The sequence below is a fragment of the Fistularia commersonii genome, chromosome 18 (assembly GCF_037954325.1).
Source record: "Fistularia commersonii isolate RoL2024-O1a breed Wild chromosome 18, RoL_Fcom_v1.0, whole genome shotgun sequence".
Classification (NCBI taxonomy): Eukaryota; Metazoa; Chordata; class Actinopteri; order Syngnathiformes; family Fistulariidae; genus Fistularia; species Fistularia commersonii.
In genome coordinates, this window is record NC_141301.1 from 9609682 (window position 1) to 9634372 (window position 24691).

The 24691-nt window shown below is 38.1% G+C and overlaps 1 protein-coding gene across 3 annotated transcripts; it reads right to left on the reverse strand.

Moving 5' to 3' along the window:
* Positions 1-384: 384 nt before the first annotated feature.
* LOC147224333 (clathrin heavy chain 1-like) lies at positions 385-24496 on the reverse strand. Of its 3 annotated transcripts, XM_086164208.1 has the most exons (34): positions 24316-24496; positions 23110-23317; positions 17340-17608; positions 17014-17175; positions 16749-16862; positions 16275-16448; positions 15343-15540; positions 14673-14873; positions 14125-14277; positions 13363-13485; positions 13063-13200; positions 12617-12781; positions 12278-12458; positions 12034-12197; positions 11790-11915; positions 11441-11583; positions 11113-11347; positions 10849-10971; positions 10104-10249; positions 9795-9978; positions 9437-9629; positions 9063-9220; positions 8762-8926; positions 8520-8627; positions 8151-8318; positions 7716-7865; positions 7464-7595; positions 6876-6986; positions 6567-6737; positions 6233-6454; positions 5367-5387; positions 2230-2267; positions 2046-2121; positions 385-1957 (listed from the first exon to the last, which is right to left on the reverse strand). In XM_086164208.1, the coding sequence occupies exons 1-33, from the start codon at positions 24355-24357 to the stop codon at positions 2091-2093; spliced, it is 4917 nt and encodes a 1638-aa protein (XP_086020334.1). In that variant the 5' UTR covers positions 24358-24496; the 3' UTR covers positions 385-1957; positions 2046-2090. The 3 variants fall into 3 exon arrangements, with proteins under 3 accessions (XP_086020334.1, XP_086020332.1, XP_086020333.1); XM_086164206.1 differs by lacking the exon at positions 2230-2267; XM_086164207.1 differs by lacking the exons at positions 2230-2267; positions 5367-5387.
* Between the last annotated feature and the right edge of the window lie 195 nt (positions 24497-24691).

Here is a 24691-nt window from a genome sequence, read left to right on the forward strand (position 1 = left end):
TATAAATGGTTTATGCATTTCGCTGATGATTTCCCTTTCATTCGTCAAAGTTATTTTCAATGACACACCAGCTATTGTGGCAAAAAGGGACTCTGGGCCTTACTTATCCATAGAGTGCTGTAGCCGTTGGGGGGACTATACAAGACCTTTAAAACATTAATTTTTAGAGCTCAATGTGCTTAAATTAAGAATACATCAGGCCCATTAAGAGGTTGCTCCCCCCCCCCATTGTCTATTTGTCTTGATTTCTTGTCATGTTCAGGCACCCTGAAGTATTTCAGGATGGATAGATGGATAACTATTACATGCTGCTACAATATACAACAAAAAAATGACCTTCAATCCCAAACCCCACCCCAACAGACTCCACAGAGAACTAGGTACAATTTTTAGTTTTTATTTAGTATTTCCCTTTCAGTTAAGTCATATACTTCCATTTCTCACTGACAGTTCCCCTTTATTAATATGCATGACAACAGAAAGAAATTTAACTTATGGTGGGGTTAGAATGACACTTTACACAAACAGCTTAAAGCATGTAAGGAAGTTAAGTACATCAAGGTAAATACAGGCTCTTATGTCGACTCGTTCTTTTCGAAGAACTGGACAGCTGAGACCTAATTTCTTCATCATAACCGTCTACACACAACCTACAGGAGTTTTTATGGATTTTATGGAGCCGTCAATTTGTTTGCCTCCTTGTTGCTTCTTACAGTTTAACATCATAGGGAGTGGGTGGAGGACAGATGAAAGAGGGAGGGTCTCCATCTAAAAGGGTTCAATTTGTCATGTTAACGTCTGTACACAGGGGTGGGAAAAAAAAAAGTGACCGAGGGGAAACAGCACAACACCTGGCATACACGGACCTCAGCACAAAGAGGGTTCAGAGTAAATACACACACATGGTTAAGAGTTCAGGGCCCTCATGTTTGGTCGCTGTGGTCCCGTCCTTGCACATACACAGACACAGTCTCACATAAGCACTGTAAACGGCACAAGAGGTCACCTAAATACATGGAGCTTATGAAGTATCACTAACATCTAAGGGGATGTATGGGATGGCCCAGTACTGATCGGAAGAGGGTTAAAATTCTTATTTTGGACCATCGAGTCAAACGTACGCAGGCACACTCAGTCACACACACAAACATACAATCAATCACACAGTGACATACATCTGTATGCTTTTAAACTCCATAAAGCTACACGCCTGTGCAGAATATACTATCATTACTTAGTGTTGCTAACTATAGCCATTGACATGGCAATATATGTTCAAATATTATATGTTACCTTTTTTCCTTATAATATACAATGATGAATGCATTATACAGACAAACGAGACAATGTAAGCTGTTCACATGTTCAGTACATCAAAAGTAATAGCTTGTCTACATTAATTTCTTCACGAGTGCAAAATCCAATGCTCCTCCACCTACTTCAAAGGTTCAGTGCTGAGCTTGAGCAAGTCCACTTTTGCCAACCCAATAAAAAAAACATAACATGAACATACACAAAAAGAGCAGTTTTCTGAACAAGTAGTCATAAATATGGAATGTGGGTTAAAAATAATAAATGTAACATGTGGTCCGATTTCTTCTCATACAATACAAATAAAAGTCCTTCATTGCAGTTGTTTTTTTTTTTCCTCTTGTAACAGGACAACATAATAAAAAAATTGTACTTAAAAATGAGAGTGGGCTGTAGCTTGCTTTGCGGCCCCTGCTGTGGAGTAGAGGACCATGGGAAGCTGGAGAGGAACACAGAGGGGCAGATGGCAGGAGGGTGGTGTCGGGGTAGGTCGTGGACCGGGGTGGTGGCAGTATTCACATGCCGTATCCAAAGCTGGCCTGTGGTGGTTGGCCATAGCCTGGGGCTGCTGAGTATCCGAAGCTGTAAGCCTGCTGAGGTGGCACTGCCACATTGGGCCCTGCTGTCAACATGAGCTGCGGTGTGCCTTCAACAGTAAAGCCACAAGAACTCTTTTAATGGCAGTGACAAAGGAGGTAATAATGGATTATATGAGTTTATGTGGTCTTAGTTACCGTAAACAATGGGTTGTGACTCTGTAGCCTGCTCTTCCTGTTTCCTCAGAGACTCGGATGCTTCAAGTTTGTCCACCTGAAAGAAAGAAAACGACAGAGCTTGGAATGAGAAACAGGTTAAATTGTGGGCACAGGGGCTGTTCAGGAGCAAAGGTCTTAAGACGCCAGGTTTGTAAAAACTGACCTCTGGGTTATTTCACTGGCTGACGGATGGGACCATTCCTGACAGGTGAAGATGAATACAGTTGAGGTTTGAATGAGAACAGGCTGCAGGAGGCAGGCCTCTCTACTGTACTGTAGCACTGCTAAAATACCTAACAGGGTATCTAGAACTACAGAGCTACTTGCAAGGCTCTATGGCTCAGTATTACTATCTATTGTATGAATACATTTTCCATTTGTAAAGGTAAGACATTCTAAATAGGGATTCATAAGGGAGACAAAGACTGACGGCTACAGGGAAATAATGGTCCCACCATCCAGCCACTTAAACGATCTATTCGTATATCCGTTCTAACATGTTGTAATATGTAGAGAACCAACCTCATACCAGTATAGACAAAACCAATGCTTTTTAACTCCACCAAAATGCTAAGAATTACCCAATGTAAGCTTTTCTGTCTTGTGACTAAATATGTGCGTAGCATTTTTCTATTTAAGTAAGAAGACCGGCACAGACTTGCCTTTTGTGCTGATTTAGCATGACAAGTTGAAGGCACATTATTTCAGACCAATTACCATGTCCGCAACAAGATTTTACTTTAAAAAGGATGAATGAATATGGGTTTAATGCTCTGCTGTTGGCAGAGTTAGGTGATTTTTTAAGGTTGGAAAAAAATTCTTCCTGGGCGCTTCACTCGGGCGATTAAGATGAAAAAAAAAAAAAAAAAGGCCCTCACAGAAATCATTTCTATGCTTATATCATTTCTATATTTTATATATATATCGCTTGCGTCTACTTCAGCTATAAAAATTATTTTTTTTAATATATGATGGAAGAATATAACATTTCCATAGTAACAAACAGCCTAATACTGAAACCTTAAGTGATTGCGTGTATAGAATAAGGCAAAAGGTTTAGACACTTTAGAAAACAATTACAGTCAATTAAGAAGTTTCTTCTTTAGTAAAATTAAAAGCATGAGCATCATCAGCAAAGATGCATCGTTTGCTTCATTTTCAGGTAATTTCAAAGTGGTAAATAAATTAAATGCATTATTTGGCTATTCCAGGAAATTAAACCAGATTTTTTTTTTAACAATGAACAGGATGTAAACTGCTCTTATTTTTTTGCTAAACATTTTTTGGCCAAATGATACGTTTTTTCTACTTCTGAATTATTTTTGCAGTGTGACCAGGTGTGAGCACTTTTACAACCCTACAATTTGATTTTTCTCCCTTTTTTGGAAAAGAAAAACTATTGAAACAAACTACCATTTTTGCTGTCACAAAGTGAGATTGAGAGATTTTTTTGGGCACATTTTTGTCGAGCGTGCTTAGTATTCGCAGGGAAGCTCAGAAGCAGAAAAACGACTGGCAGAGAACCAAAGAATTAAGCAGCCAGAAAAAAAAAGCTTTAGAAACTTTTCATGACCGTGACAGTGAGAAGCGGAAACACGATACAAGATACCTATTTTCTGCTGGTTTTGGGGTTCAGTTCTCTACATACAATTTGGTTTACTACAGTCAGACATTCTGGTTAAGCAGGCTGTTTTTAGAAAAGACAGGCTGTTGCTTTGTTTGAAACGAGAGTAGGGTTGAGAGACATGCTGAAGCAGCAGTTGATGTAATTCTCCTCTGATTTTAAGAGTGCATGAAGAAGAAGGAAAAGAGAAGCAAAGAGCCATAGTGGAGGGAGTGTGAACAAGGGGGACAGGAAGGGATGCTTTTGTACAGCCAGTTCAGTTTCCAGAAGCAGGCACAACCAAAAGGACCGGTAATGTTTCCTAGAACGAATGCTGTCTTCGAATCAGGGCCTGGCAAAAATGCATGCTTAGCAATCTAGTAATTTTCAAAAAGGGGTACCCAAACTACCACTTATTGGCAATAATTGTCGAGTTAAGGTACTGCACTTTGCAGTGGCAAAGTACATTCAGAAAGCGATACAGAAAAATATCCCTCAAAAATGACCAACCCTATAATCAGAGGATTACTAGCTCTTTAACAGCAAAGGGATAACTACAGTACAGACAAATAATGGGGTCTTAGTAGGTCTCTCAAACAACTCTTACTTTGCTAAAATAATGGCCTGGTATTTTTGCTGACCAACATTTAGTCACAGAGTGGCAGTCACTGCTGCTACGTCACAGCTCAGATTAGGAAGTGAATAAACCTGCATTTACTCTGAAGTTGGAAGACACACTCAGAATCAGTGAAACTCCAGCATCTACAGAGGAAAGATTCTCGACAGAGGATGACAGGACAATGACAAGCGGCTGACTGCAACAGAGGGCTATTAAGGAGAATTTACAATTAGAATAATATAAAGTAGGTGAGGTAGTTATTCGGAGTGTTGCTCTTCACTCACACGCGGGCACACACACGAGGTGGTGAGGAATGCTGGCTTATGCTGACTGGATGTTTCTAGTTGGACTTGAAAAAATGGCTAGATGACTAAGTAGTAAAATGGGGGACATTTGGTTGACTTTTGAGATGTTAAAAGGGTTTAAAGTGGAATATACAATTCATGCTGCACAAGTGACTGAAAGAGGGGGATCGTCACCTAACTATGGGAGTTACAATTTTATTTTCTGTTTCACAAAAATACTTTTAAAATGGTATAACTGAGTATTTTGTGACACATTTTTGGCCACATTTCATGTTTGTGAGGGAAATAGCTATACTGAACCAATAGCCCATGTTTGACTGCTAATCTAAAGGAGCATGCAATTTTCAATATTTGTTTTCAGGGCGCCTAAAACTGGATATCAGTATCAAAAGAACTATTGTCCTTTTTTGGTATTTTTTGGAATGACAGAATAGTCATGACTCAAAATAACAAATCCGGGAAAATGTTTCACATCTTTCACTGAGTATTGGGTTTTTCTTTTTTATCTATGTGTTTTTCCAGTGTCAAAATTTAAACCAGCAGACCTGGTGGAGTGTTTAAGGTGGTGTGTGAAGAGCCTCACTGTGGAAATTTGTGGGTTGGTATAGTAGGTGGTCTAGTGGAAATGTGGAGTTTTACAATCTGAAGCAGCTGGGTGACATGGTGAGAGAGAGATCATGCAGTTTCTTCTATTTTTACTCCTCCAAACTACAGGCTACAGGACAGCGGAGAAGGGTCAAAAAGAATGATTAGAAAATTGATTCAACTTTCACCTTTTCCTTTATCGCATCAACCTGGAAAGGAAATTCAGAGAGGCAACTTAAGAAGGAAAAAAAAAACAAACGGCAGTCTTCCGAAAGAGACGGAGAGAAAGGGACACACACACGCACACGGACACACACACACACACACACACACACACACACACACACACACACACACTAGACGAGAGTTGCAGGGAAAAACACGTGCACAAATCCAGCATTCAGGTTACACAGGACATAAGTACAACTTATTGCTAACGGTATGAAAATAAAGAAAAACAACAAATTTTTATTGTCCAAAAGGCACTTCTTATCCAAATGTACAAGGGATCGTTTGTGAAACAATCGTAAGTAATCTGAAACTGTCAATTCAATTTTCTATGCTAAAATCAGTAAATAAATGCAACTAATGGCTTATTTGAAATTCACTGCCATGAAATGCATAGAAATTTAATTACATAAAACAACACATTAAATATGATTCATAACTTATAAGAGGTCAAGTAATGTTTGTATTTGAGTGTTATGGTCCCTGCTGCAGTGCCATAGATGTAGCATTTGCGAAAGATTTATTTTAAATATCTATTTCAAGCCAACAATATTTGCCTTCATTGACATCATTCCAAGCACCTCCCAAGCATTTGTGTCTCAGTAGTTTAGTAACGGTATGCAAATACCATTTCACACCCCCTAAACTCAAACAGAATAGTATAATTGTTAATATGTTGAAAGCCTTTCCCATTTAATTTTTTTATTAGTGTTAAACCTACTGTATCACATGACTTTGACTAGTTGTTTTGAAAGCCCCATAAAATCATTTGACGTTGTGAGAAACCAACAACACTGGTTACTTTTTTCAGGTCTACCTAACCCACCTTAGACAGGTACTCCCTCATGACCTGGATGAAGTATGGCATGGAGAAGTCCATAATGTTGTGTCTCCAGGCTGTCTCTAGCACCACATCGGGTCGCAAGAGGTCATAGCAGGTGAATAGGCAGGCAGCAAAACACTCCTTCTTGTCTTCTGTGAGGAACCAAGCAAGGAGCTCTTCTGCCAGTTCTGTGTCTTTTGACTCAGATGCATACTGCATGGCATCCTGCAGAGGCAATCAGATTGACAATAATTAGACTGAGAAAAATATATGGCAACTTTACAATGTAGAGGAGTCACTGAAGGTGGAGAACTGAGGTTTATTTTACATAACGCACCTTGTAGAGCTTATCTTTCTTGCAGAGCTCAACACTCTGTTTCCAACGGTTGTTGCCTTTGAACAGGTATGCTGCAATCCTCCTAAACTCAATCAACTCATGTTTCTCCAGGCCTTGGGCCAGCGAGATGTTGTCAAAGTTGTCATAGGCATCAATAGACGTACGCAGCGCCTGGATGGGAGAGATATTGATGCATTATGAACGATGGGAAAAAAATGTTTTATATGACCTCCTGATAAAAATGGAGGTAACAGCCTTTTCAGAGTGTGGACCCCCCCCCAAAAAAAACAAACAAAAAAAGAAACATACCGCATAATCTTCCTCCACAATGAAAAGGTTGTTGAGAGCTTCATTGACAGATTTGTTGTTGTGATTCTGGACAGACCTCAGGTATGGTTTCACCAGAGGTAGCTGTTTCACCTGTGCAATAGATCAGGATAATCAATTTAACATTATTTATTTTCTTTCTGTTAATCATGGAAATGCATTTCATATGAAATAAGTGTCAAATAGTTATCTGGAAAGTAATGAAACTAAATGGACAAAAATATAGTTTAATGTGAAAAAAAAAGTATAGTTTGATGTATATTCATTAAAACTCCTCTAATGGATGGAAAAAGGCATTCCTTTGATTCATTATAATGTATCAAATTGGAAGTAACCTCTATTTTAGCCATTCTTTCATTTAAGTGAAATGTGTTTCGAGTGTTTCAACTGACCCTGGACACAAAATAAAAAAAGTTCAATCTTTTGCTCAATGGGACATTTGTGTTCAATCTGGAAAAAAAATATCCAAATTTAATGACATGGACAAATTCACCATACAAGACCTGGCTGTCATCGATGCAGCTTTGGAAACACAAATAACAAGTCAAGGAAGCAATAACTATCCCAAACCTTGCTGAAGAAGTTGACAGCACGTGTGTGGTCCAGTCTTGGAGAAAGGACAATGAGTAAGTCGTTTAATAACAGGGGTTTGAATTCCAGATAGAACTGGACAGCCTTGTAATAGAGCTCCACATTGGCTACCTACAATGAAAAGCACATACTATATGCATTCCCACTGATAAAAAACTTCAACTCGAAAGTCAAGGTACAATAATAAATCAGTTTTGTTATATTTCAAAGTAACTACCCATTTCCTTTTACCTTTGTGACAATGTCTTTGAACTGGCCTTCTTTCCAAGCATCAGATGGGTGGTTCATCATAGTGATGATAGCATTGTCGTATTCCTCATACTTGTCATAGAGGAAAACCAACTCTGCCCAGAGATGGGCCTGCTCTGCTGCCCTGAGAACCTTATACACACACACACACACACACACACACACACACACACACACACACACACACACACACACACACACACACACACACACACACACAGACACACACACACAGACACACACACACACACACACACACACACACACACACACACACACACACACACAGACGCACGCAACAATTAAGGCAATCACAGTTTTCTACAGACAAAAACACTCATGCAAAACAAGTTAACTTAAAGTAAATGGTACAGAATACTGCTATGCAGGGACACAGTTGTTGTTCTTCACAGGTACCTTTGGAATGTTGACACGGGACCAGAAGAGCTCCAGGTGCTCTCTCATCTTCCTGGGCTTGAATTTGGAGTACAGGATGGCCAACTCTGTGAACATACCCATGTGAGCGCGCTCCAGTCCAAGTGCAGCCTCCAGCATGGTAATAAGCTCCTCAAAGTAGCCACGGTCCTGTAGAAATAAATTATTATGATATTATCATTATTATTATTATCATTGTGAGGGTGACCATGAATGATCAAATTAAGCAAGCAAAGCATGCATAAAAAATAAGGTCTTTGTTCAGAATATGAGGAATGCCTACTTGGAATAAACTCAATCATCACAATGTAATCTTAATAGCTGAAATACAATTAGGTTAGCACTTTTTACCTGGTAGTAGTTGATGAGCTCTTCAAGTTCATCAGCGTGTACAACAATATGTAGGCCACACATTTGGGCTAGCCGGAACTCCTTTCCATCTACACAAGCAAAACACACCTGAAATAATAAAGCATGCGATGAATTTTAAAATCAGACACAAAGCTTTCTTCTTCATAAATACAAAGAAGGATAGAAGTGCACTCCTCAATCATAGGAGGTGGTAACTCAAAAAATGTATTGCCATTTCCAACCTCCTTCCAGGTACGTGTGCTGTTGGCTTTGCGAGCTCCATCCACAGCTGCTTGATACTCTCCCAAGTGCACCAGAGTGGATGCCAAGCGCCCGAAATTGGATACATTGTTGTAAAGCAATTTCGCGGCCTCATACATCTTGTCATCGTAGCAACGGTCACCCACCTAGGGGAAAGAGCCAAACAAAAAAAACAACAACAAAGAAACAAAAAACACAAAAGTAGAAAAATGGTCTCATTAAAAGGCAGTGGGTAGTCAATATAGTACTGATAACAAAGTTTATGCTCTTTTCTGAACCTACTTGCTGAATATGAGCATTATTGGGTCCGTTGATGAACTCTTCCAGCTCAGCGAGGCGGTTGGTCTTGGCTAGAGCGAAGATCAACTCTGTCTCAACATATGACTCCCTGGCCTTCTTACGGGCCATTTGCAGAAACTTGACCAGGTCCTCCCAGTTTCCTACAAAAATCACATAGCAATTTCAAAATCATCTCTATTCATTTGTAATGAACATTACTAAAGTACAATTTTCTTAAAATAGCTTGAGGGAAATAGATACTAAGTTTGAAATCCACATAATAAGCCCATTATTGACGATAGAAAGACATGGCCTTTTTCATTTAAGTAATTTCTTAGCACCAATTAAGCCAAAGCAATGGAAAAAGTTGATCTTACCACTCTGAGCTGCGGCTTGTCCCACCTCCATGTAAGCAGATGGGTCATCGGCCTTGATGTAAGAGTCAATGGCTTCTTTGACCAGGCCTTTCTGAAGCTGAGCCTTAGCTAGTTGACTCCACACTGGGGGCTCATTGCAACGCTCAGCAAACTCGTATGCTCTGTCCAAGTTACCAATGTGCTCTATTAGAACCTAAATATAATGAGACAGAATTCATTTGAAATAGTTCACTAATAGCTGCTGGGAAAATTCTGGAAACTTGTCAGGCTTTACCCCAGCATTTGGAACCAGAATAAACATTTCTTGTTTTTAAAGTACTTTTGCATGTTATATACTGTCAAGCCAGAATACACTCACTTGCACGGCTGAAGTGTTGACATCAAATTTTCTAAAGATAGCAAAGGCCTCCTCAAACAGCTCATTGCTAATGGCAATATTTGCAATGTCTGGAGCGTCATAGTTGTCTAGGCGGTTAATGTACTCCATGACACGGGTTCTATCAGCTTTAATTGCCGTCAAGATAAGCAGATTTTGAAGGTTTCTGAAAGATAAGATGCAGAAGTATCTTTGTGAATACATTTAAAGCGCAAAAAAAAAAATTAGTGAAGAAATGTAACAAAATAAATATAGAGTTTAAGAACCCTTATTACTCAATACTTTTTTCACCTGTGCTCACTGAATACAGAGTTATCCAAGACAATCTTCTCCAGAAGCTCGATGAGCTCATTGGGCAAGTCAGCAGTCATAAAGGCCTTCACTGTGACAGAAACCTCTTCTGGATCCTGGGTCTCTGTCAAGGCTGTCTGGACAACCTGCATCATAGTAGGACAACATGCATAATGCAAAAATCTCAAGTAATTCAAATGCATTGGACAAGCAGTGACAGTATCAATGGCAGAGAAAAACTACAGGAAGCTAATCATTAAAAATGTATAGGAACAGATTAAGGTAATATGTTTAATATTGCACAACTTTCAGAATTTCATATTCAAATCCTGTGAGGCTCTATAACAACAAAAAAAGGTAAAATTTAACACTAAAATTTAGTTATTATTTGAATAATTTCAAATGTATATAAACTAAAAGAGGCAATCAAAAGAATGTCAAATTTGGCAACATTTTTTTTTCTCAAACCAGACAATTACAAATACACACTTATACAACACTTAAGGAAAAAAGTACTATACTGTCACAGTAAAGTTACTGAAGATAAATTGAAGATAAATTTTTATTCATCAATAGCTCAGACACACAGCAGTATTCATTTTCGAAACAAATTATCTGTTACAGCATTACCTTGGAAAATTTGAATGGATTTCACACTTGGCTGTAGGATAAAGGTTAACAACTTTTTTTTCTTGTCTTATAATTACGGTATAAACCTTGTACTCGGTATAATAAAGGGAAATACCTGGTCAATAAGTGGTCTTCTGTAATTGTTGGTCTCCAGCAGTACACTAGCCCACAGTTCAGGGTTCTTGCGACGCACAAGGTAGCGGGATAGACTCTTGAAAAGGGAGTTCTCATTGCACACCTGAAGCATGGCAAAAATACTGATTAAGTCTGAATGAAACAGAAATCTAACATATATGGCCCCTCCTGGACCATATAAAAACATCTGAAAAGGTATAAATGCTCAATTTTTGCTGAAATGATGATTCAAATGTGACCTCACATTAATAAGCTCCTGATCGCACTGTCCCCTTTCGTATGCAACACATGCCAGGTGGGGGTCTCTCTTCTCACAGTATTTGCCCACTACACGGCTGTCATAAAACGGGTTCTCCCTAAGGAAACGCTCTGGGTTGTTGTTGCTGTCTATGTAAATCTTGGCTAAAGCATTGTGGGTTGCAGGCTCTTCACAACCTTCGTGAATACGAGCCTCCAACCAAGGCAGCAGCAACTTCAGTCTAGCAACACAGAGTAAGAAGAGGGAGAAAAACAATAATCAACTGAATGGTTTCACTATTGTTCAGCTATTTGATTAGTTCTTTCAAACTAACCGATTTCTTTTCTCCACTTCGGCTACTAGTTCATCTGTTGAGAACTGCCCTCTGACCACCATGATCAAGTTCTTGATCACATCCTCTGCACAGTCTACATCCAGCAAGCCTCCAATGACGACTGGCAGACGACTGGGATTAACCTGCAACAAATGACAAACCATCCATTTACATATATCAGTTGAGATAGCCAGAAATTGTGAAAAGTGAATAAGACATGAGAAAGCAAATAAAGAAAGATAAAATCCCAGATGATGTCTGTCAAGCTAAACAGACTCTTTGTTAAGTTGTCCATCTGGCTCAAGTTAAGTCATATGTTACAAGATTTAAGTAAAAAGGACTACTGTACCTTCTGCACATAGATCTCAATGTATTTCTGTAGACTGTTGCGATAAAGATACAGGACCAGATCATGGACGAAATCAAAGCGATCACACACAATAATCAATGGTAGCTGGTCAGTCAGCTTGGCTTCCTGCAGGACATAACAGACAATGCTATTGGATAATGAATGAAGGATAAAAAAATATAATGAAATGATCTATTTGTAAATTCTATTTTGAAGACTGTAACTTGAATGGTGCATTCTTGACCTTGAGGAAGTTCTTCACACGCTCAGGGTCATAGCAGTTACTCTCTCTGCAGATTCTTTCCACCTCCTTGATCTGACCCGTCTTACAGGCTGCCTGAATATATTTGAAGTGGACCTCTGGGTCCTGACTGAAGTTCACAATAGAACCCAAAAAGTAAAACAAACCTGAAAGACAAAATGTGTCAAAGAATTGGCTATTTTCTCAAAATATACAGTGAATGGCACTTTGTACTCTCGTAATCTACCTTCAAAGCTCTTGAAAGACTCAAAAAGCTCAGTGAGGGACTGAGTGGTTAGCTGCTCGTGGTATTTGGAGGCAACCTGAACACAAATCTGCAGGTTCTGGCGGATGTTGGCAGACAGCATGGCCCTTAGACACTCCAAAGAGTCCTCCACTGACAAGGATCCAAAGAAATTGACTAACCACTGTAGGGACAGACAGAAAAAAAATACAGCTTAGCAATACTGTAATCAAAAGTCCAATGAACATATTTGGAAATATGTCTTGCATTAAAGAGCTTTTATGAGAGAGTCCTTTCAATTGTTTATTGATACTATTGAACTTAACATGTTTTATAGTTTACCTCTGGGTTAAGGAGGTGTGTGTGCACCACAGCACGCTTGATGTCATACAGGTCAGTGTAGTGCTCCAGCGCCCTCTGCAGGAGACCAGCCTTCTCACACAGCTGTGCCACGTGGGCATGGTCGTAATGAGTGAACATCTGGTTGCCCAGTATAGCGTCTGCAACCTGCAAGGGAGGAAGGGGAAAATGACGATTTCGGAAATATTTCAATCTCCATCAATTACATATTTTTAAATAAATGAAAGAATAAAATCAAAGCAATAAATTCATGACATCTTTGAATGCTAAATGAAGATTAAGTGTATTGGAAAAACAAACACAATAAATTAATTTTGTGAAAACCTAGCCCTGAATGCAATTCTACATTGGATCATACTGATAATTTGGAAATCTTACGACTACAAGTATTTGTATAATTAGAAGTGATATTCTGTGTTTTTATGTACCTGTGGTGCATGGACTAAATTCATTTCCAGGAGACGTGTCTGCAGAGGTCCTTCCATGGGTCTGTTGTTCTTCAGGGCATCTAAGAGGAATGATGTGCATTGCTGGATCAGGTTGTACTCCATGAAGACATCTACGATCTTAAGATAAAAAAAAAAACCAGAAATTATTAGATATATCCAACAACAGAATCTATTGTATTCTATAGTAAAACAATTGCATCATGTCATACTCATTTCGCAAAGAGTCCAGCAAGGGATTTACTTCACTGACATGTTAGTACCATTCTTAAATAATTTTACCTGTGTGATGTCTGCAAGTGGCTCCTCATCCTGTACCAGCATCTGTGAGAACTGAAGGCCTTGTTCTGGACTGATCCGCATTACATTTCGTAGCAGGAAGATCCAGTCTGGAGTGTAACCAACCTACATGGGGGAAAAGAAAAGAAAAGAAAAAAAAAAACAGAACGAGACATTGCATCAGTTTTGATTTTTGATAGGACTCATTTGTTACCATGTCTAATTCACAGAGTATGGTGGGAAAAAATAGTTCTGTTTATTCCAAATATGTGATTTCTTTGCTGATGAAAATGAAACTTTTTTTGTTTTTGAATCAGTATATGCAGTGGTACCCAAGTTTGTTTCCTGAGTTTGCAGAAAAGCTGAGTCTTGTGTTCATTTTTTCATCTTTCAGGCTTTCTAGCACTAGAAATCATAATCTCTTCACAAACATACTACAAAAATATCAGTATCCCTTTACTCATTGGTAGCCTGATTAGGCATGATTGTATAGTGTGATGCAATATAATACAATACTCTATGATCAATTTTACCTTATATCTAATGTATTTTTGATCGTAAGAATACAACCCCTTTAATTTTTACGATAATAATTATTAAATTGTTAGAAAATTGTAAGACGAAAATCTGATCACGAGAGTTCTGCGCATAAATTAAATCGATATAACCACTGTTTAAATTACCAGCAAGAATTTTTAAGATTACACTGTAACCACCTCATATTAAAAAAAATTAACAGAACACAAAATTAGCATCATAACAAACCTTCTTGGCATAAAGTACAATCTTCTGGAACTGGCCGGTCTCTGCAAAGCACTGAATAACCTTATTGGGGACGTTAGCTCTGAGGTAGACACTGAGGGCGAGAGTGGGATCCACAGACTTCACCAAGTCTCCAAGTTCCTCAGAACACTCAAGCTGTAAACATAAAAAAAATCCCATTGCTTTTTTGCCATTTTCAAAGTTTTAAAAGGATGAAGGAATCCAAATGCAGTGAAAGTGAGAAGTGGCACAAAGTGATTTATATACTTGAGATGGTTGGAAATGTTTGCGTTTAAATCTCCAAGAATATCATCACATGTACACATACGTGGTAATCAGGCATTTTCCAACTAGTTTACTATGGAGTTTTAGTTTCCACAAAGTCAAATTAATAATTGATCATGTATTGGAAGGGAATTGGTGGAGATTTTAGATGAAACTGGTCAGGGGGATAAGATGTGGTGAATGCTGAACAGATACTTGATTGACGACTATAAAGTGACAGGAAGGAAAAATCCATCACACCATAAACCTTTTTCCAAACCACAAACCTTGTCTTCTTTCAGCCATTTTTCCAGAAGCTGCTTACGGCCTTGCTGGAGGACAGGTCTGCACAGCTCCAGAGACTCGAACTTATTAAGCTGGCCTTGATCTAGTAAGATGCCGAAGTATTGGAGCAACGGAGAACGTTGGCCTGGTTGAGCTGGAACACTTTGGAACCGGCGGATGGTGTCTGGGGTACGCAGGATACCCTGGAGTTGACAATGATTCTAGTCATCTTCAAGAAATTCATTGATCAATGGTCATGGTGCAAAATTCTAAAACATTTAGCTGACTAACATGGTCCCTATAGCCATTCTGTCCAAAAACTAAACTGATTGATTTGCAGATAAAATCTGTGTTCTTTTAATGTGTGCCTACTGAAATGAGTTTAGTTTGCAAAGCCCAAATGTTAACAATTTTGATTTTTATTTTTTATTTTTCACAGATTCACTGGCCAACCTGTGGCTCCCGAGCCACATGCGGCTGTTATGTTCATGTCGACTTTTGTGTTTGTGTGTTTTTTTTTTTTTGCCGTGCACGGATAACGCTTGAGCGGCAAGTGATTGCACAAGTAAAAAAACACACAGACACAAATTCGACATGAACTTAGGAGCTGCATGCGGCTCGGGAGAAACAGGTTGGCCAGACCTGGAATAGATGAAGGTATACTGGCTGTACCTTGGGAGCATTGGCTGCAACCTTGGCAGCTTCTGAGTAATTCCCTGCAGCAAAGAGGGTGTTGAACTTGCGAGCAAAGAGCTCCTCAGCCCCAGCAAGGTTGTTCCGGACTGCCATGCGGAGAGCTAGGTCTGGGTTCTGAAGCACATTGGTGATGTAGGGAATGATGTTTTCCTCCTCCACACACACTGACAACACCTGAAAACACACAAGTTTGTTTTTTGCACAAAGATTATATTCGGCATATATAAGGTACAGAAAAGACATCCAGTTACTGAGACTGCCTCTAATATAACGACTTAAGATGTTGCATAATACTGAACTTTGTATGGTACATTAGCAGGTGAGAGCCAAGAGAAATAACAGGATTAGAATATACTCTGCTGCCTGGCCAAGCTTAGCCTCCTGCTGTGGGCATCACATGTCGCTTGATGCTGAAATGGCTGCTACATCCTGATATTTTCTATCGCCAGAGATTTCCTCTGTCAAGGTCACATGACAATACCCAAAAACGCACATTGGGAGGGTAAATAAGATTTAATCTATAACAAGGCCAACATGAACACTAATATAGCACAAATAGACACGAAATCTTAGACTAGAATAAGCTGCTGTTGTAGCACTAATTAAAATTTTGTTCAGGCATGAGCATCTAGCATTTTAAGTCCTTCCTTGTTGATATTGCTAAAAAGGTATTACTTGCTTACAATTAAGATTTCTTAATGATATTCAAAATTGAAGTTTAAAATAAGAACCGTACTTTTGAAATCACGTTTTAGCCCAGGGGCACTTTACAATTGAAAGGTTTAGAACACATGCTCTCATTGTATATAAATCAATCTTATAGGCTTTGTGTTTTTACAATGTATATAATCTTTGAAAGGAAAATCAACAGCAATACATGTGCGAACTCATTTCCAGTTACACAGTACCTGTCCTTTCCTGTTGACGCCGATGATTCCAGCTGTGGGCTCATGAGGAGCAGTGACAAAAATGGTCTCACCGCTGATTCTGTTCATGTAGATACAAGTGCCTGTCTCTAAGTCATATAAGTGGATGTAGCCATATTTGGTGATGAGAAAAACGACATCTTGCTTTGAACTGATCTAGAATTGCAGAGAAAAAAAAAATGTAAATGTTACAGACTAATTTTGAAAAAAAAAACAAAAAAAAAACAACATAAATACTGGCGGTTCACAGTTGAAATTATTACAAGAAAATACTAAACCCAGTACTTGCCACTTCATAAAACAGAGAGTAATATTTGACTATACACCCAAAAACATATTCAAATGAATTAATTGAATGATTAAATCTCAGCAGAAGTGGAAATAATGTTATAATTAATACATTTACATTCAAAAACAACACAGATATTACGCTTCACGTAAGCATGTTTTTTTTACCTGCATGGCAACAGGGAAGTCATTCTGGGCTTCTGGAGGGAAAAAAACATCTACAGCTTTCTTTGGAAATGGCTGGTTACCGGTCGGTGGAGTTCCCACTTCAATTATATGCAGCTAAAAGCAACATGTAAATCAGACAAAAACAACTATTACAAAAACTAAATGCTGTAAAAGTAAACAAAATCCAGTACATTTGAAATGGACAGTGTCCATTCCTAAATGAATCCTTTTAAGTTTTTCTCTCACTCTTTGCAATATATCTTACCTTTCCTCCTGCCTGCCCTCGCACTGCAAAGCAGAAAAGAGTTGACTCCTCTGTGTTATCTTCCATTTTGAACTGAGCAAAGCCAGCAGCATGACCCTCGATAGGCTGAGAGACTTTCCTGTCCACTGAGTACAGCTGCATTGCTCCAACAACCCGGTTTTGCTGTGGGAGAGCAGAAGCTCATTGCTAAGGTCAAAGTTCACTTTGTATAGATGACACTTAACTTACAATATCACATAATATTTCTGTCTTTGTACTGATGGCATTGGCACATGCACTGAAATGCACTTTCGGATGAAACTATACACAGGGGGAAGTTTATTTACTTGTGCTGAAATGCCAATGAGAAGTAACCACTTCTGTTTGGCATCAGTGCGATAGTTGATGATCTGGCAGCCAGCGAGACTCGAGTGGCGGTCAAAGACTTTAACTGGCTGAGAGTCTCCCTCCATGCTCCAATGATAGACTGCATTGTCTGTGACCAGGGCAACAGTGTTGAGGGAGATCCACTTCCAGAAGGTCACGTCATCTGTCATTGTGTGAGCCTTCATCTTGCTCTTCATCTCGATGTTAAAGATCTGCAGGGTCTTTGCGGCTGAAAATATTTAGAGCCCAGGTCAGTTGAATGACCAGGATTACTGAAGACATTCTTATGAAAAGAACTGTGATTACTAAAAACAATTCTAGTGACTAAAGCTACTCGAGACAACCAAGCCAGTCACGATAATTATGTAATTGACTTTTATCACTGATCATTTTTGCTGACCTCTAAACTGCCAGGTTTATCTTAAAAATGATCTTCACCAATATTCAACCAATTTGCACAGCTTCTGTTTGAACATTTGTTCTTCATGTCAGATTCTGTGTTTCAAGTATATTCTTGTTGCTCTTTCACAAACAGATTGGATAGCAACCCCAAAAGAATTTTGCCCCCTTGTAACTTGAAGCTGACAGCTGCAATTGCAAATTTCAGCCAATAAAGAGCTGGTCCAAACACGTTTCAAAGAAGAATTCCTTAGCTCAAGTATGAGAAAGGTTTGCATTAGAATTCAATACAGGGAAAAGAGTACCCATAAACAGGATTAATCCATTAAGTGAACAGTTTGAAAATGTAGGCAACAATGCAATTAGAAGGTCGCTTAAATATAACTTTTCTGTCCAGTTTTCCCATTCTCTTAAGCAAATATAATTATCGTGACAGGCCTACACACAACCCACCACAGAAATTTGGGGGAGGGAGGGAAAAAAAAAAAGAGAAAAAAGAAAAGAAAAAAAGATACCAGTTGGGCATACCAAAAGAGCAATACCAAAGAGAAATATTGGTAGTCAGGATTTGGTTTAAATAACACCATAGCACCATACAACAGGCCAGTACTACTGTCAAAACAAGAGGCAAGACCAACAAAAGGGCAACCATTGGTGGTGGATCTGCATTCAGTGAGGTCTGATATAACTTTAAAGTGAACATTCACTTTTAGGGGTACATGTAAACCCTTGGTGACAATGTGGACATTATCTATATCTTCTCATCTAAAAAGGAAATTTTATGAAAGAGACTTTGTGTCAAGGCTGACAACAGCACTATAAAGTTCCTGTTCACATAAATACTATGTTTCCAAGTTTAGTATTATATATGCCAAATGTTTTGTCCAGTGCTCTTTTTGGGATCTTTACTATTACTGTGACACCTTTTCAGAGTTGAGAAAGCTTACATTAGACAATGTAATAATAGACAATGAAACTCTCACTGTCCATACTTAATTTTTTTTCTATTTGTTTGCAATTATTTGATTTCTTTGTTTTTATTTTTTCTAATCTTATTTTTACTCCTGATGTTCTATCTATTGTCATGCATCAACAGTACACAAAAAAATTCTTTGTATGTGAAAAACTTACAGGGAATCGAACAGTTTCTGATTTTGTTCAGATTGTTTTGGGTGTTAAATTGTACTGATCAGTGAATTTATAAATATCTATTGCTCAGATAGTACATTTTTACCATATCAAATTGCTTTTTCTAGCTTTAACCTGTGCTATCCCATTTCAATTAATGTAACACTTTCTTTTTTTAACAGCACTTTTAACAACTCAAAGTTTTATCTGAATGATGCTCTTCACCGAAAACCCCATTACAAAAAAAACAAACAAACAAACAAAAGAAACATCTGCAGAAAAACGATTATCAGTTCACCCCAAATCTTTGGCCACCCAATTTCTACAACTTACTAAAAAAAATTTGAACCACCAGAATTGCTGTTGTAACTCACAAAGGAGTAAAATTAGAATGTAATTCCTAAATGAGGGACATTGGAATTTTGGCTTGGTCTGAATGCAGATTAGCAAAAGAAGACCACAAAGCAGACAAACAGATGTGATGATGGAAAGGTTGCTGGGCAGATGCACTCTCAAAGTATTTTTTCATTCAATAAAGGAAACACCCTTGGAGTCTTTGGACCCAAAACATACATTTTGGGTTAAAGCCACAAGCATACAAACCCTATTTATATCAGTGATTTGTCAATGGCAATAGCTTTGCTATCTGAACTTGAGTGATATTTGTGATGAAAAGATACAAACATTTTCTTTTGTATACTGAATAGAGTAAAGAAGATTTGGGGGAAATTGTAATAAGCCAAAAACACTGATATTAAAAAAGGTATGATATTCAATTATATTTAAGAGTTGTATCTTTTTAAGCCAGTAGAGATCTCCCAACTAAACCTTCCTAGTCCTGACATACAAAATATCTACTAAAACCATACTTCAGACAATACTCTACTATTTGATAGGCCAAAATAAGTCTTTGAACAGTTTTCATCAAATACTTTACCAAAATACTGAGCTTCCAGAGTCAAACTTATATATGAAACATGCAGTTCAAGATAATGACTCTACAATGTCAACACTGTTGAAGGAACAGAAAAAGGTAATATGGGCCACAAGGAGAGAGCATTATCATGCAAAAGATATTTTGCTGATTCCACAAAAAGACCACACAAAACTCGAAAATACTTGTAATTTGTCTTCCTGGCAACAAATTGTTAAAATTGATGGATTGACCCTCTGCTATGTTGTACTTTCTAGCAGTGGAGAAGCTTAGACAAAATACATAGGTGTAATATGTTGCTCTGTGATGAGCAAAAGGGAACTTGCAATGATAAAGTATGGGAGTATTTTAACTATTTAATGATGTATCTGTACACATTTTGTGCAAATAGACATGGTCTGGATAAACTCCTTAAGTTCAACTGACCATCAGAATTTAGCATGGCACTAGTACTGATGCCAGACAGTGTGGTTTGAATATTTGAGAAAATACTCATCTACTGAGATTACCACACGCATCTAGTGTTTCCAGAAAAAAGGATCCAGTGAAAAATAAAGTATCCAGCTCTATGCCTTATAGAGCAAAATAGTTTGAGCCAAAAGATTGCTTGAAACCGCTTGGCAGCTGTGTAGTCAATGACCACAATGGATTTTACTTCTGTCAGCTAAGAACATGAGAATGAGGTTAAATGGTCACAGACTCAGCATTTTTGGAAAATGGAAGACTGGAAAAATGTTCTCTTGTTAGGTGAGCTTTCTGCTGATATTCAGATTTTAGGCTCAGAATTTGGTATAAACCACAGAAGAGAAGTGTTTTTATGGATACTATTAAACAATTTGGGACCTTTGGTTACGAATGAGGGTCATTGAAACCACAGCCTCCCTATTGCTTCCCATGTCTATCAATTTATGACCACAGCAAACCCATCTGCAGTGTCTACTTCCAAGAGGAGAACGTGCCGAACTCTTATCAAATCAGAATAGTTCCTAAATATAACAAAGAGTTTCCTCAGCTCAAATGGCCTTTGTATTCACCAGACCTCAACTCAACAGAGGACCTTTGGGTTGTTGGGGAAGGGAGTTTAATATTAATAAACCAACATCTTATGTTCAAACTAGGCCACAATTAATTATGGCAGTACAACAAGGACTCCAGTGTTAAAAAATAAACTGTTCAGTGAACACATATCCTCCACCTTTAGCAAGATCTTTTCAATGCCACATGTAGGCTGGAAGTGCATACAAACCCACCAGTATAACTTAATATTCCTTCTCAGATGTTGGTATTTTTTGAACAAGTATAATGTGTCTCCATTATTTACTTAAAATATTGCAGACACTAATATAACAGAACAAATCTTTTCCTAGATCTATGGTCAAGATTTCACCTGTCACCAATTGGGGAATTGAATCCACTTACTCTGAGGAAGGCCCAGTAAAGTTCAAACTAACAGTGCACAATTAATGTAAAGATAAAATGGGAATGTAAAAGTTGATTACTTGCACATTTCCCTTCAATATTACAGTTTAACAAAGTAGAAATGTTTCAAATTACATACATGACACCTTACTACAACAGACTGATGGGAGTGTCGATCCATGCTTGCTCTATGACAATTAATCAAATGTATTGATACTTAAAACCAGTGTGTGCTGCTTTCCTTCCTAAATTGAGTTTTTTCTGTTTTTGTTTTCTTCATACAATTCAGTTTATCAATATAGCCCATTTTTCCAAATGTCATTAGCCTGACTCTGCATTTGTCATTCCATCTCCAAGATATTCTGCAAATGAATTTGAACTTCAATTACTTTCAGAAATTTTCAAAGACATTTTCAAAAAAATTTTTTTTTTCTTAATCACCAAAACAGGAACCTAATCTACATTTACTACACAGCAGTAAGACGTTGTTAGCCAGTCAACATACTTATCGGAATTGGGATTGATCATCCGTGTGGACAGAGATTTAAGATTAATGCTCATTTTATTGAACAGGGATTAATGAGAAAAATAACCATGTAAGACTGATAATACATAGTACAGTATGTTCTGAAGATGATTAGGTGTAATACAAAATGTGTAATAATAGTATGTTGTAAGATGTGTAGCTAACAAGAGAGACATAGAAATTCTCTTTTAAGCCACTTTCTACATTTTGTGATAATCTATTATGTCATTACTGTTAATTCAAGCATTCATTAAAAACTACAATCAGTATGGTGATACAATTTAAGACAGTGCAAACAAGATTACACTTTAACAACTCATTATATGTAAAATTCAACTCACCGTCTGCAAACATAAGAAAGCAGTAAGAAATGAAAAAAAGAGCAAAAAACAAGCAAAATAGACAATGCATTCATGACAGCATGAAATTTTACTAACAATGATAGGGGAACTGCTCTTCCTGACATATCAATGATTGTAAATCTGAATTACTTCAATGCATTTATATATTTTTGACGAACAAAATGGAATGGCCTACATATGCATGTCAAAATGGACACCAAACTAACATCTACATAACTGACTGATGACACAATCAAAATTCACATAAATGGCTGCCGGCTGTTAATGCACTGTAGTAAGGCGTGTGATTGGCTTAAGAGTCAAAGTACATGTGTAAGGATGCAATTTTATTCTCAACAAGTTAGTGATGGTCTGTCTCACAATACATCTTGTTCTCACCTGGTGAGAACTGAGATGACGCTTGAGCCACTCAGCATTTAATAAGAGCAATTGTTCAAAGCAGACTACAGCTGAAAGTAGATCTGCGGATCAAAAGTTACATTTGACGAGTGAATCGGTAAATGAAATTTATTGCTGTATGGTCAGCGACACCAATAACAAGATATAACTCACTGTGCTCTTGTATCACGCATTTAATGTAATCAAAATTTCAAATGCAAAATTTTGATTAAAAATAGAAAAAGGGCAAGTGCCCTAACGGCAGCCACTTCAACCTTTTAGGCAATAGCCAATGTTTGTTAAAATGCAATTTGTAGACTGATATTTTTCACTAAACACCTCTGCAAACACAAACCCTAAAGGTTAATATTTTTGTCTTCAAATGATGGGGAAATCCCTTCTGGAAAAAAAAAACAGCTATCCTGAACCGATATTGTGTATGAACTATGAATCACTAGCTTGTTGAGATTGGCCAACTTCAACAGTTTCTTTTTGTTACTCATTTTCATGGATATCTCACTCTCTAAGTGGCACGCAAAACTATGTGCTGTTAGTAACAGATGGGCATGTCAGAGAGACCCTACCTTTAAGGGCAATAACTTTACTGGCAGGGTTCATGATGGCACTGTCAGCAGAGATGGGCCTTCGGATGGGGTTATTGGGATCCGCCATATCAATGATGACAACCTGGGCTTGCTCACCCACTTTCTCTCTAATACAGATGAATTTATCCGACTCCATGGTGAGAGTGCTGAATCCAATGTTGGCTGGGTTGATCCCCAGGTTCTGCAGCTAAAATATGAACAAATTTTGTGATTTGCCAAACATTTACTTTAATAAAACAGTTTATAGAAGTTCATAGAAGAATGAAATTCACTGTTCTAAATTACTTTAATTATACTTATCTTCATCAGAAGTGTAAACCAACTTTTCCAATTACTTAAAAAAAACACACATTTCTAAATCAAACAAAATGATCAATACACTACACAATAAAATATACCGAAATGTTTTTATACCACAGGTTATAGTTTGTATTGGGTCAATTAAAAAAACCTTTCTATTTCATATGGAGCTCAGCTTGTCTTACATTACAATCAATTCGGTTTTAGTCCAAAGAACAAAAAAACTTGCAAACTAGTTCATACGCTTCAAATAAAACCGTCTAATAAGCCAGACATAAGTCTCTCGCTGTTGACGTGACAAGCCAGAGGCGAGATTGTAGCTGCCTCTTCGAAGATGTAATTGCATCACGTATTTTGATTCTAATCCTCATTCTGATCAAGAGTAAACTGTACGTTTAGACAATTATAAAATTACGAAACTTGACTTCACTGATTTTAATCAGAGGAAACAAATACATGTCTAATATAGACACGATTAGATGACGTGATATCCGAAATCTCTCACGACTTGAACTATTATGCATAACTAGTTCATGTAACGGTTCAGCAAGCGACTAACTCAAAGGCTGACGAGAAGGCCAGTAACACAAACACGTATCAGTGAAGGTCAGCAGGAATATAACCTACGATCCCTCAAACACTGGCAGTTTAATGTGAAAACGGTTGGTATGTTGAATAGCGGCACTGTAATGAATGATAACACATAGCCTACGAAGCTAGTCGTTAGCTGTTGGCTAAACGGGGGAGGGGAGGTCATTCATTTGCTGCGGTTATTGACGTTGAATGTTAGCTTTGCTAGCGAGCTGTCAAAAGAACTGCAATGTGTGGGAATTGTTAGAACAAGGAACGCGTGGCCTTACACACCAAAATAATTTGTCCACGTACCTGCAGGTGTTCCTGGAAGCGGATAGGTAGTATTTGAGCCATGTTGGATTTTTTTTAAGACTTCTCCGGGGTCCTTAAATTATAGCCGTGCGGCTAGCTAGCTGGGCAGTAGCTCCGCGCTAGCTACGACCTCCTCACTATGCGTGTAGGTCGGAGCCAGTTGGTGAAAAATAATTAACACGATAAATGGGCAATGTTGTTAAATGTATTCCCAAAATCCCGGATCAATTTGCGTGATCAAGATGCCCGCCTTCCGAATATGCTTTCGGCATTGCATCGATGGATAGCAGCGGCTACGGTTGCTCTTCTGTCCAAAATCCGCAATGGCGGCGGAAATGGCTCAAAGCCTTCCCACTCCGGAAGCATCCAGAGAGCT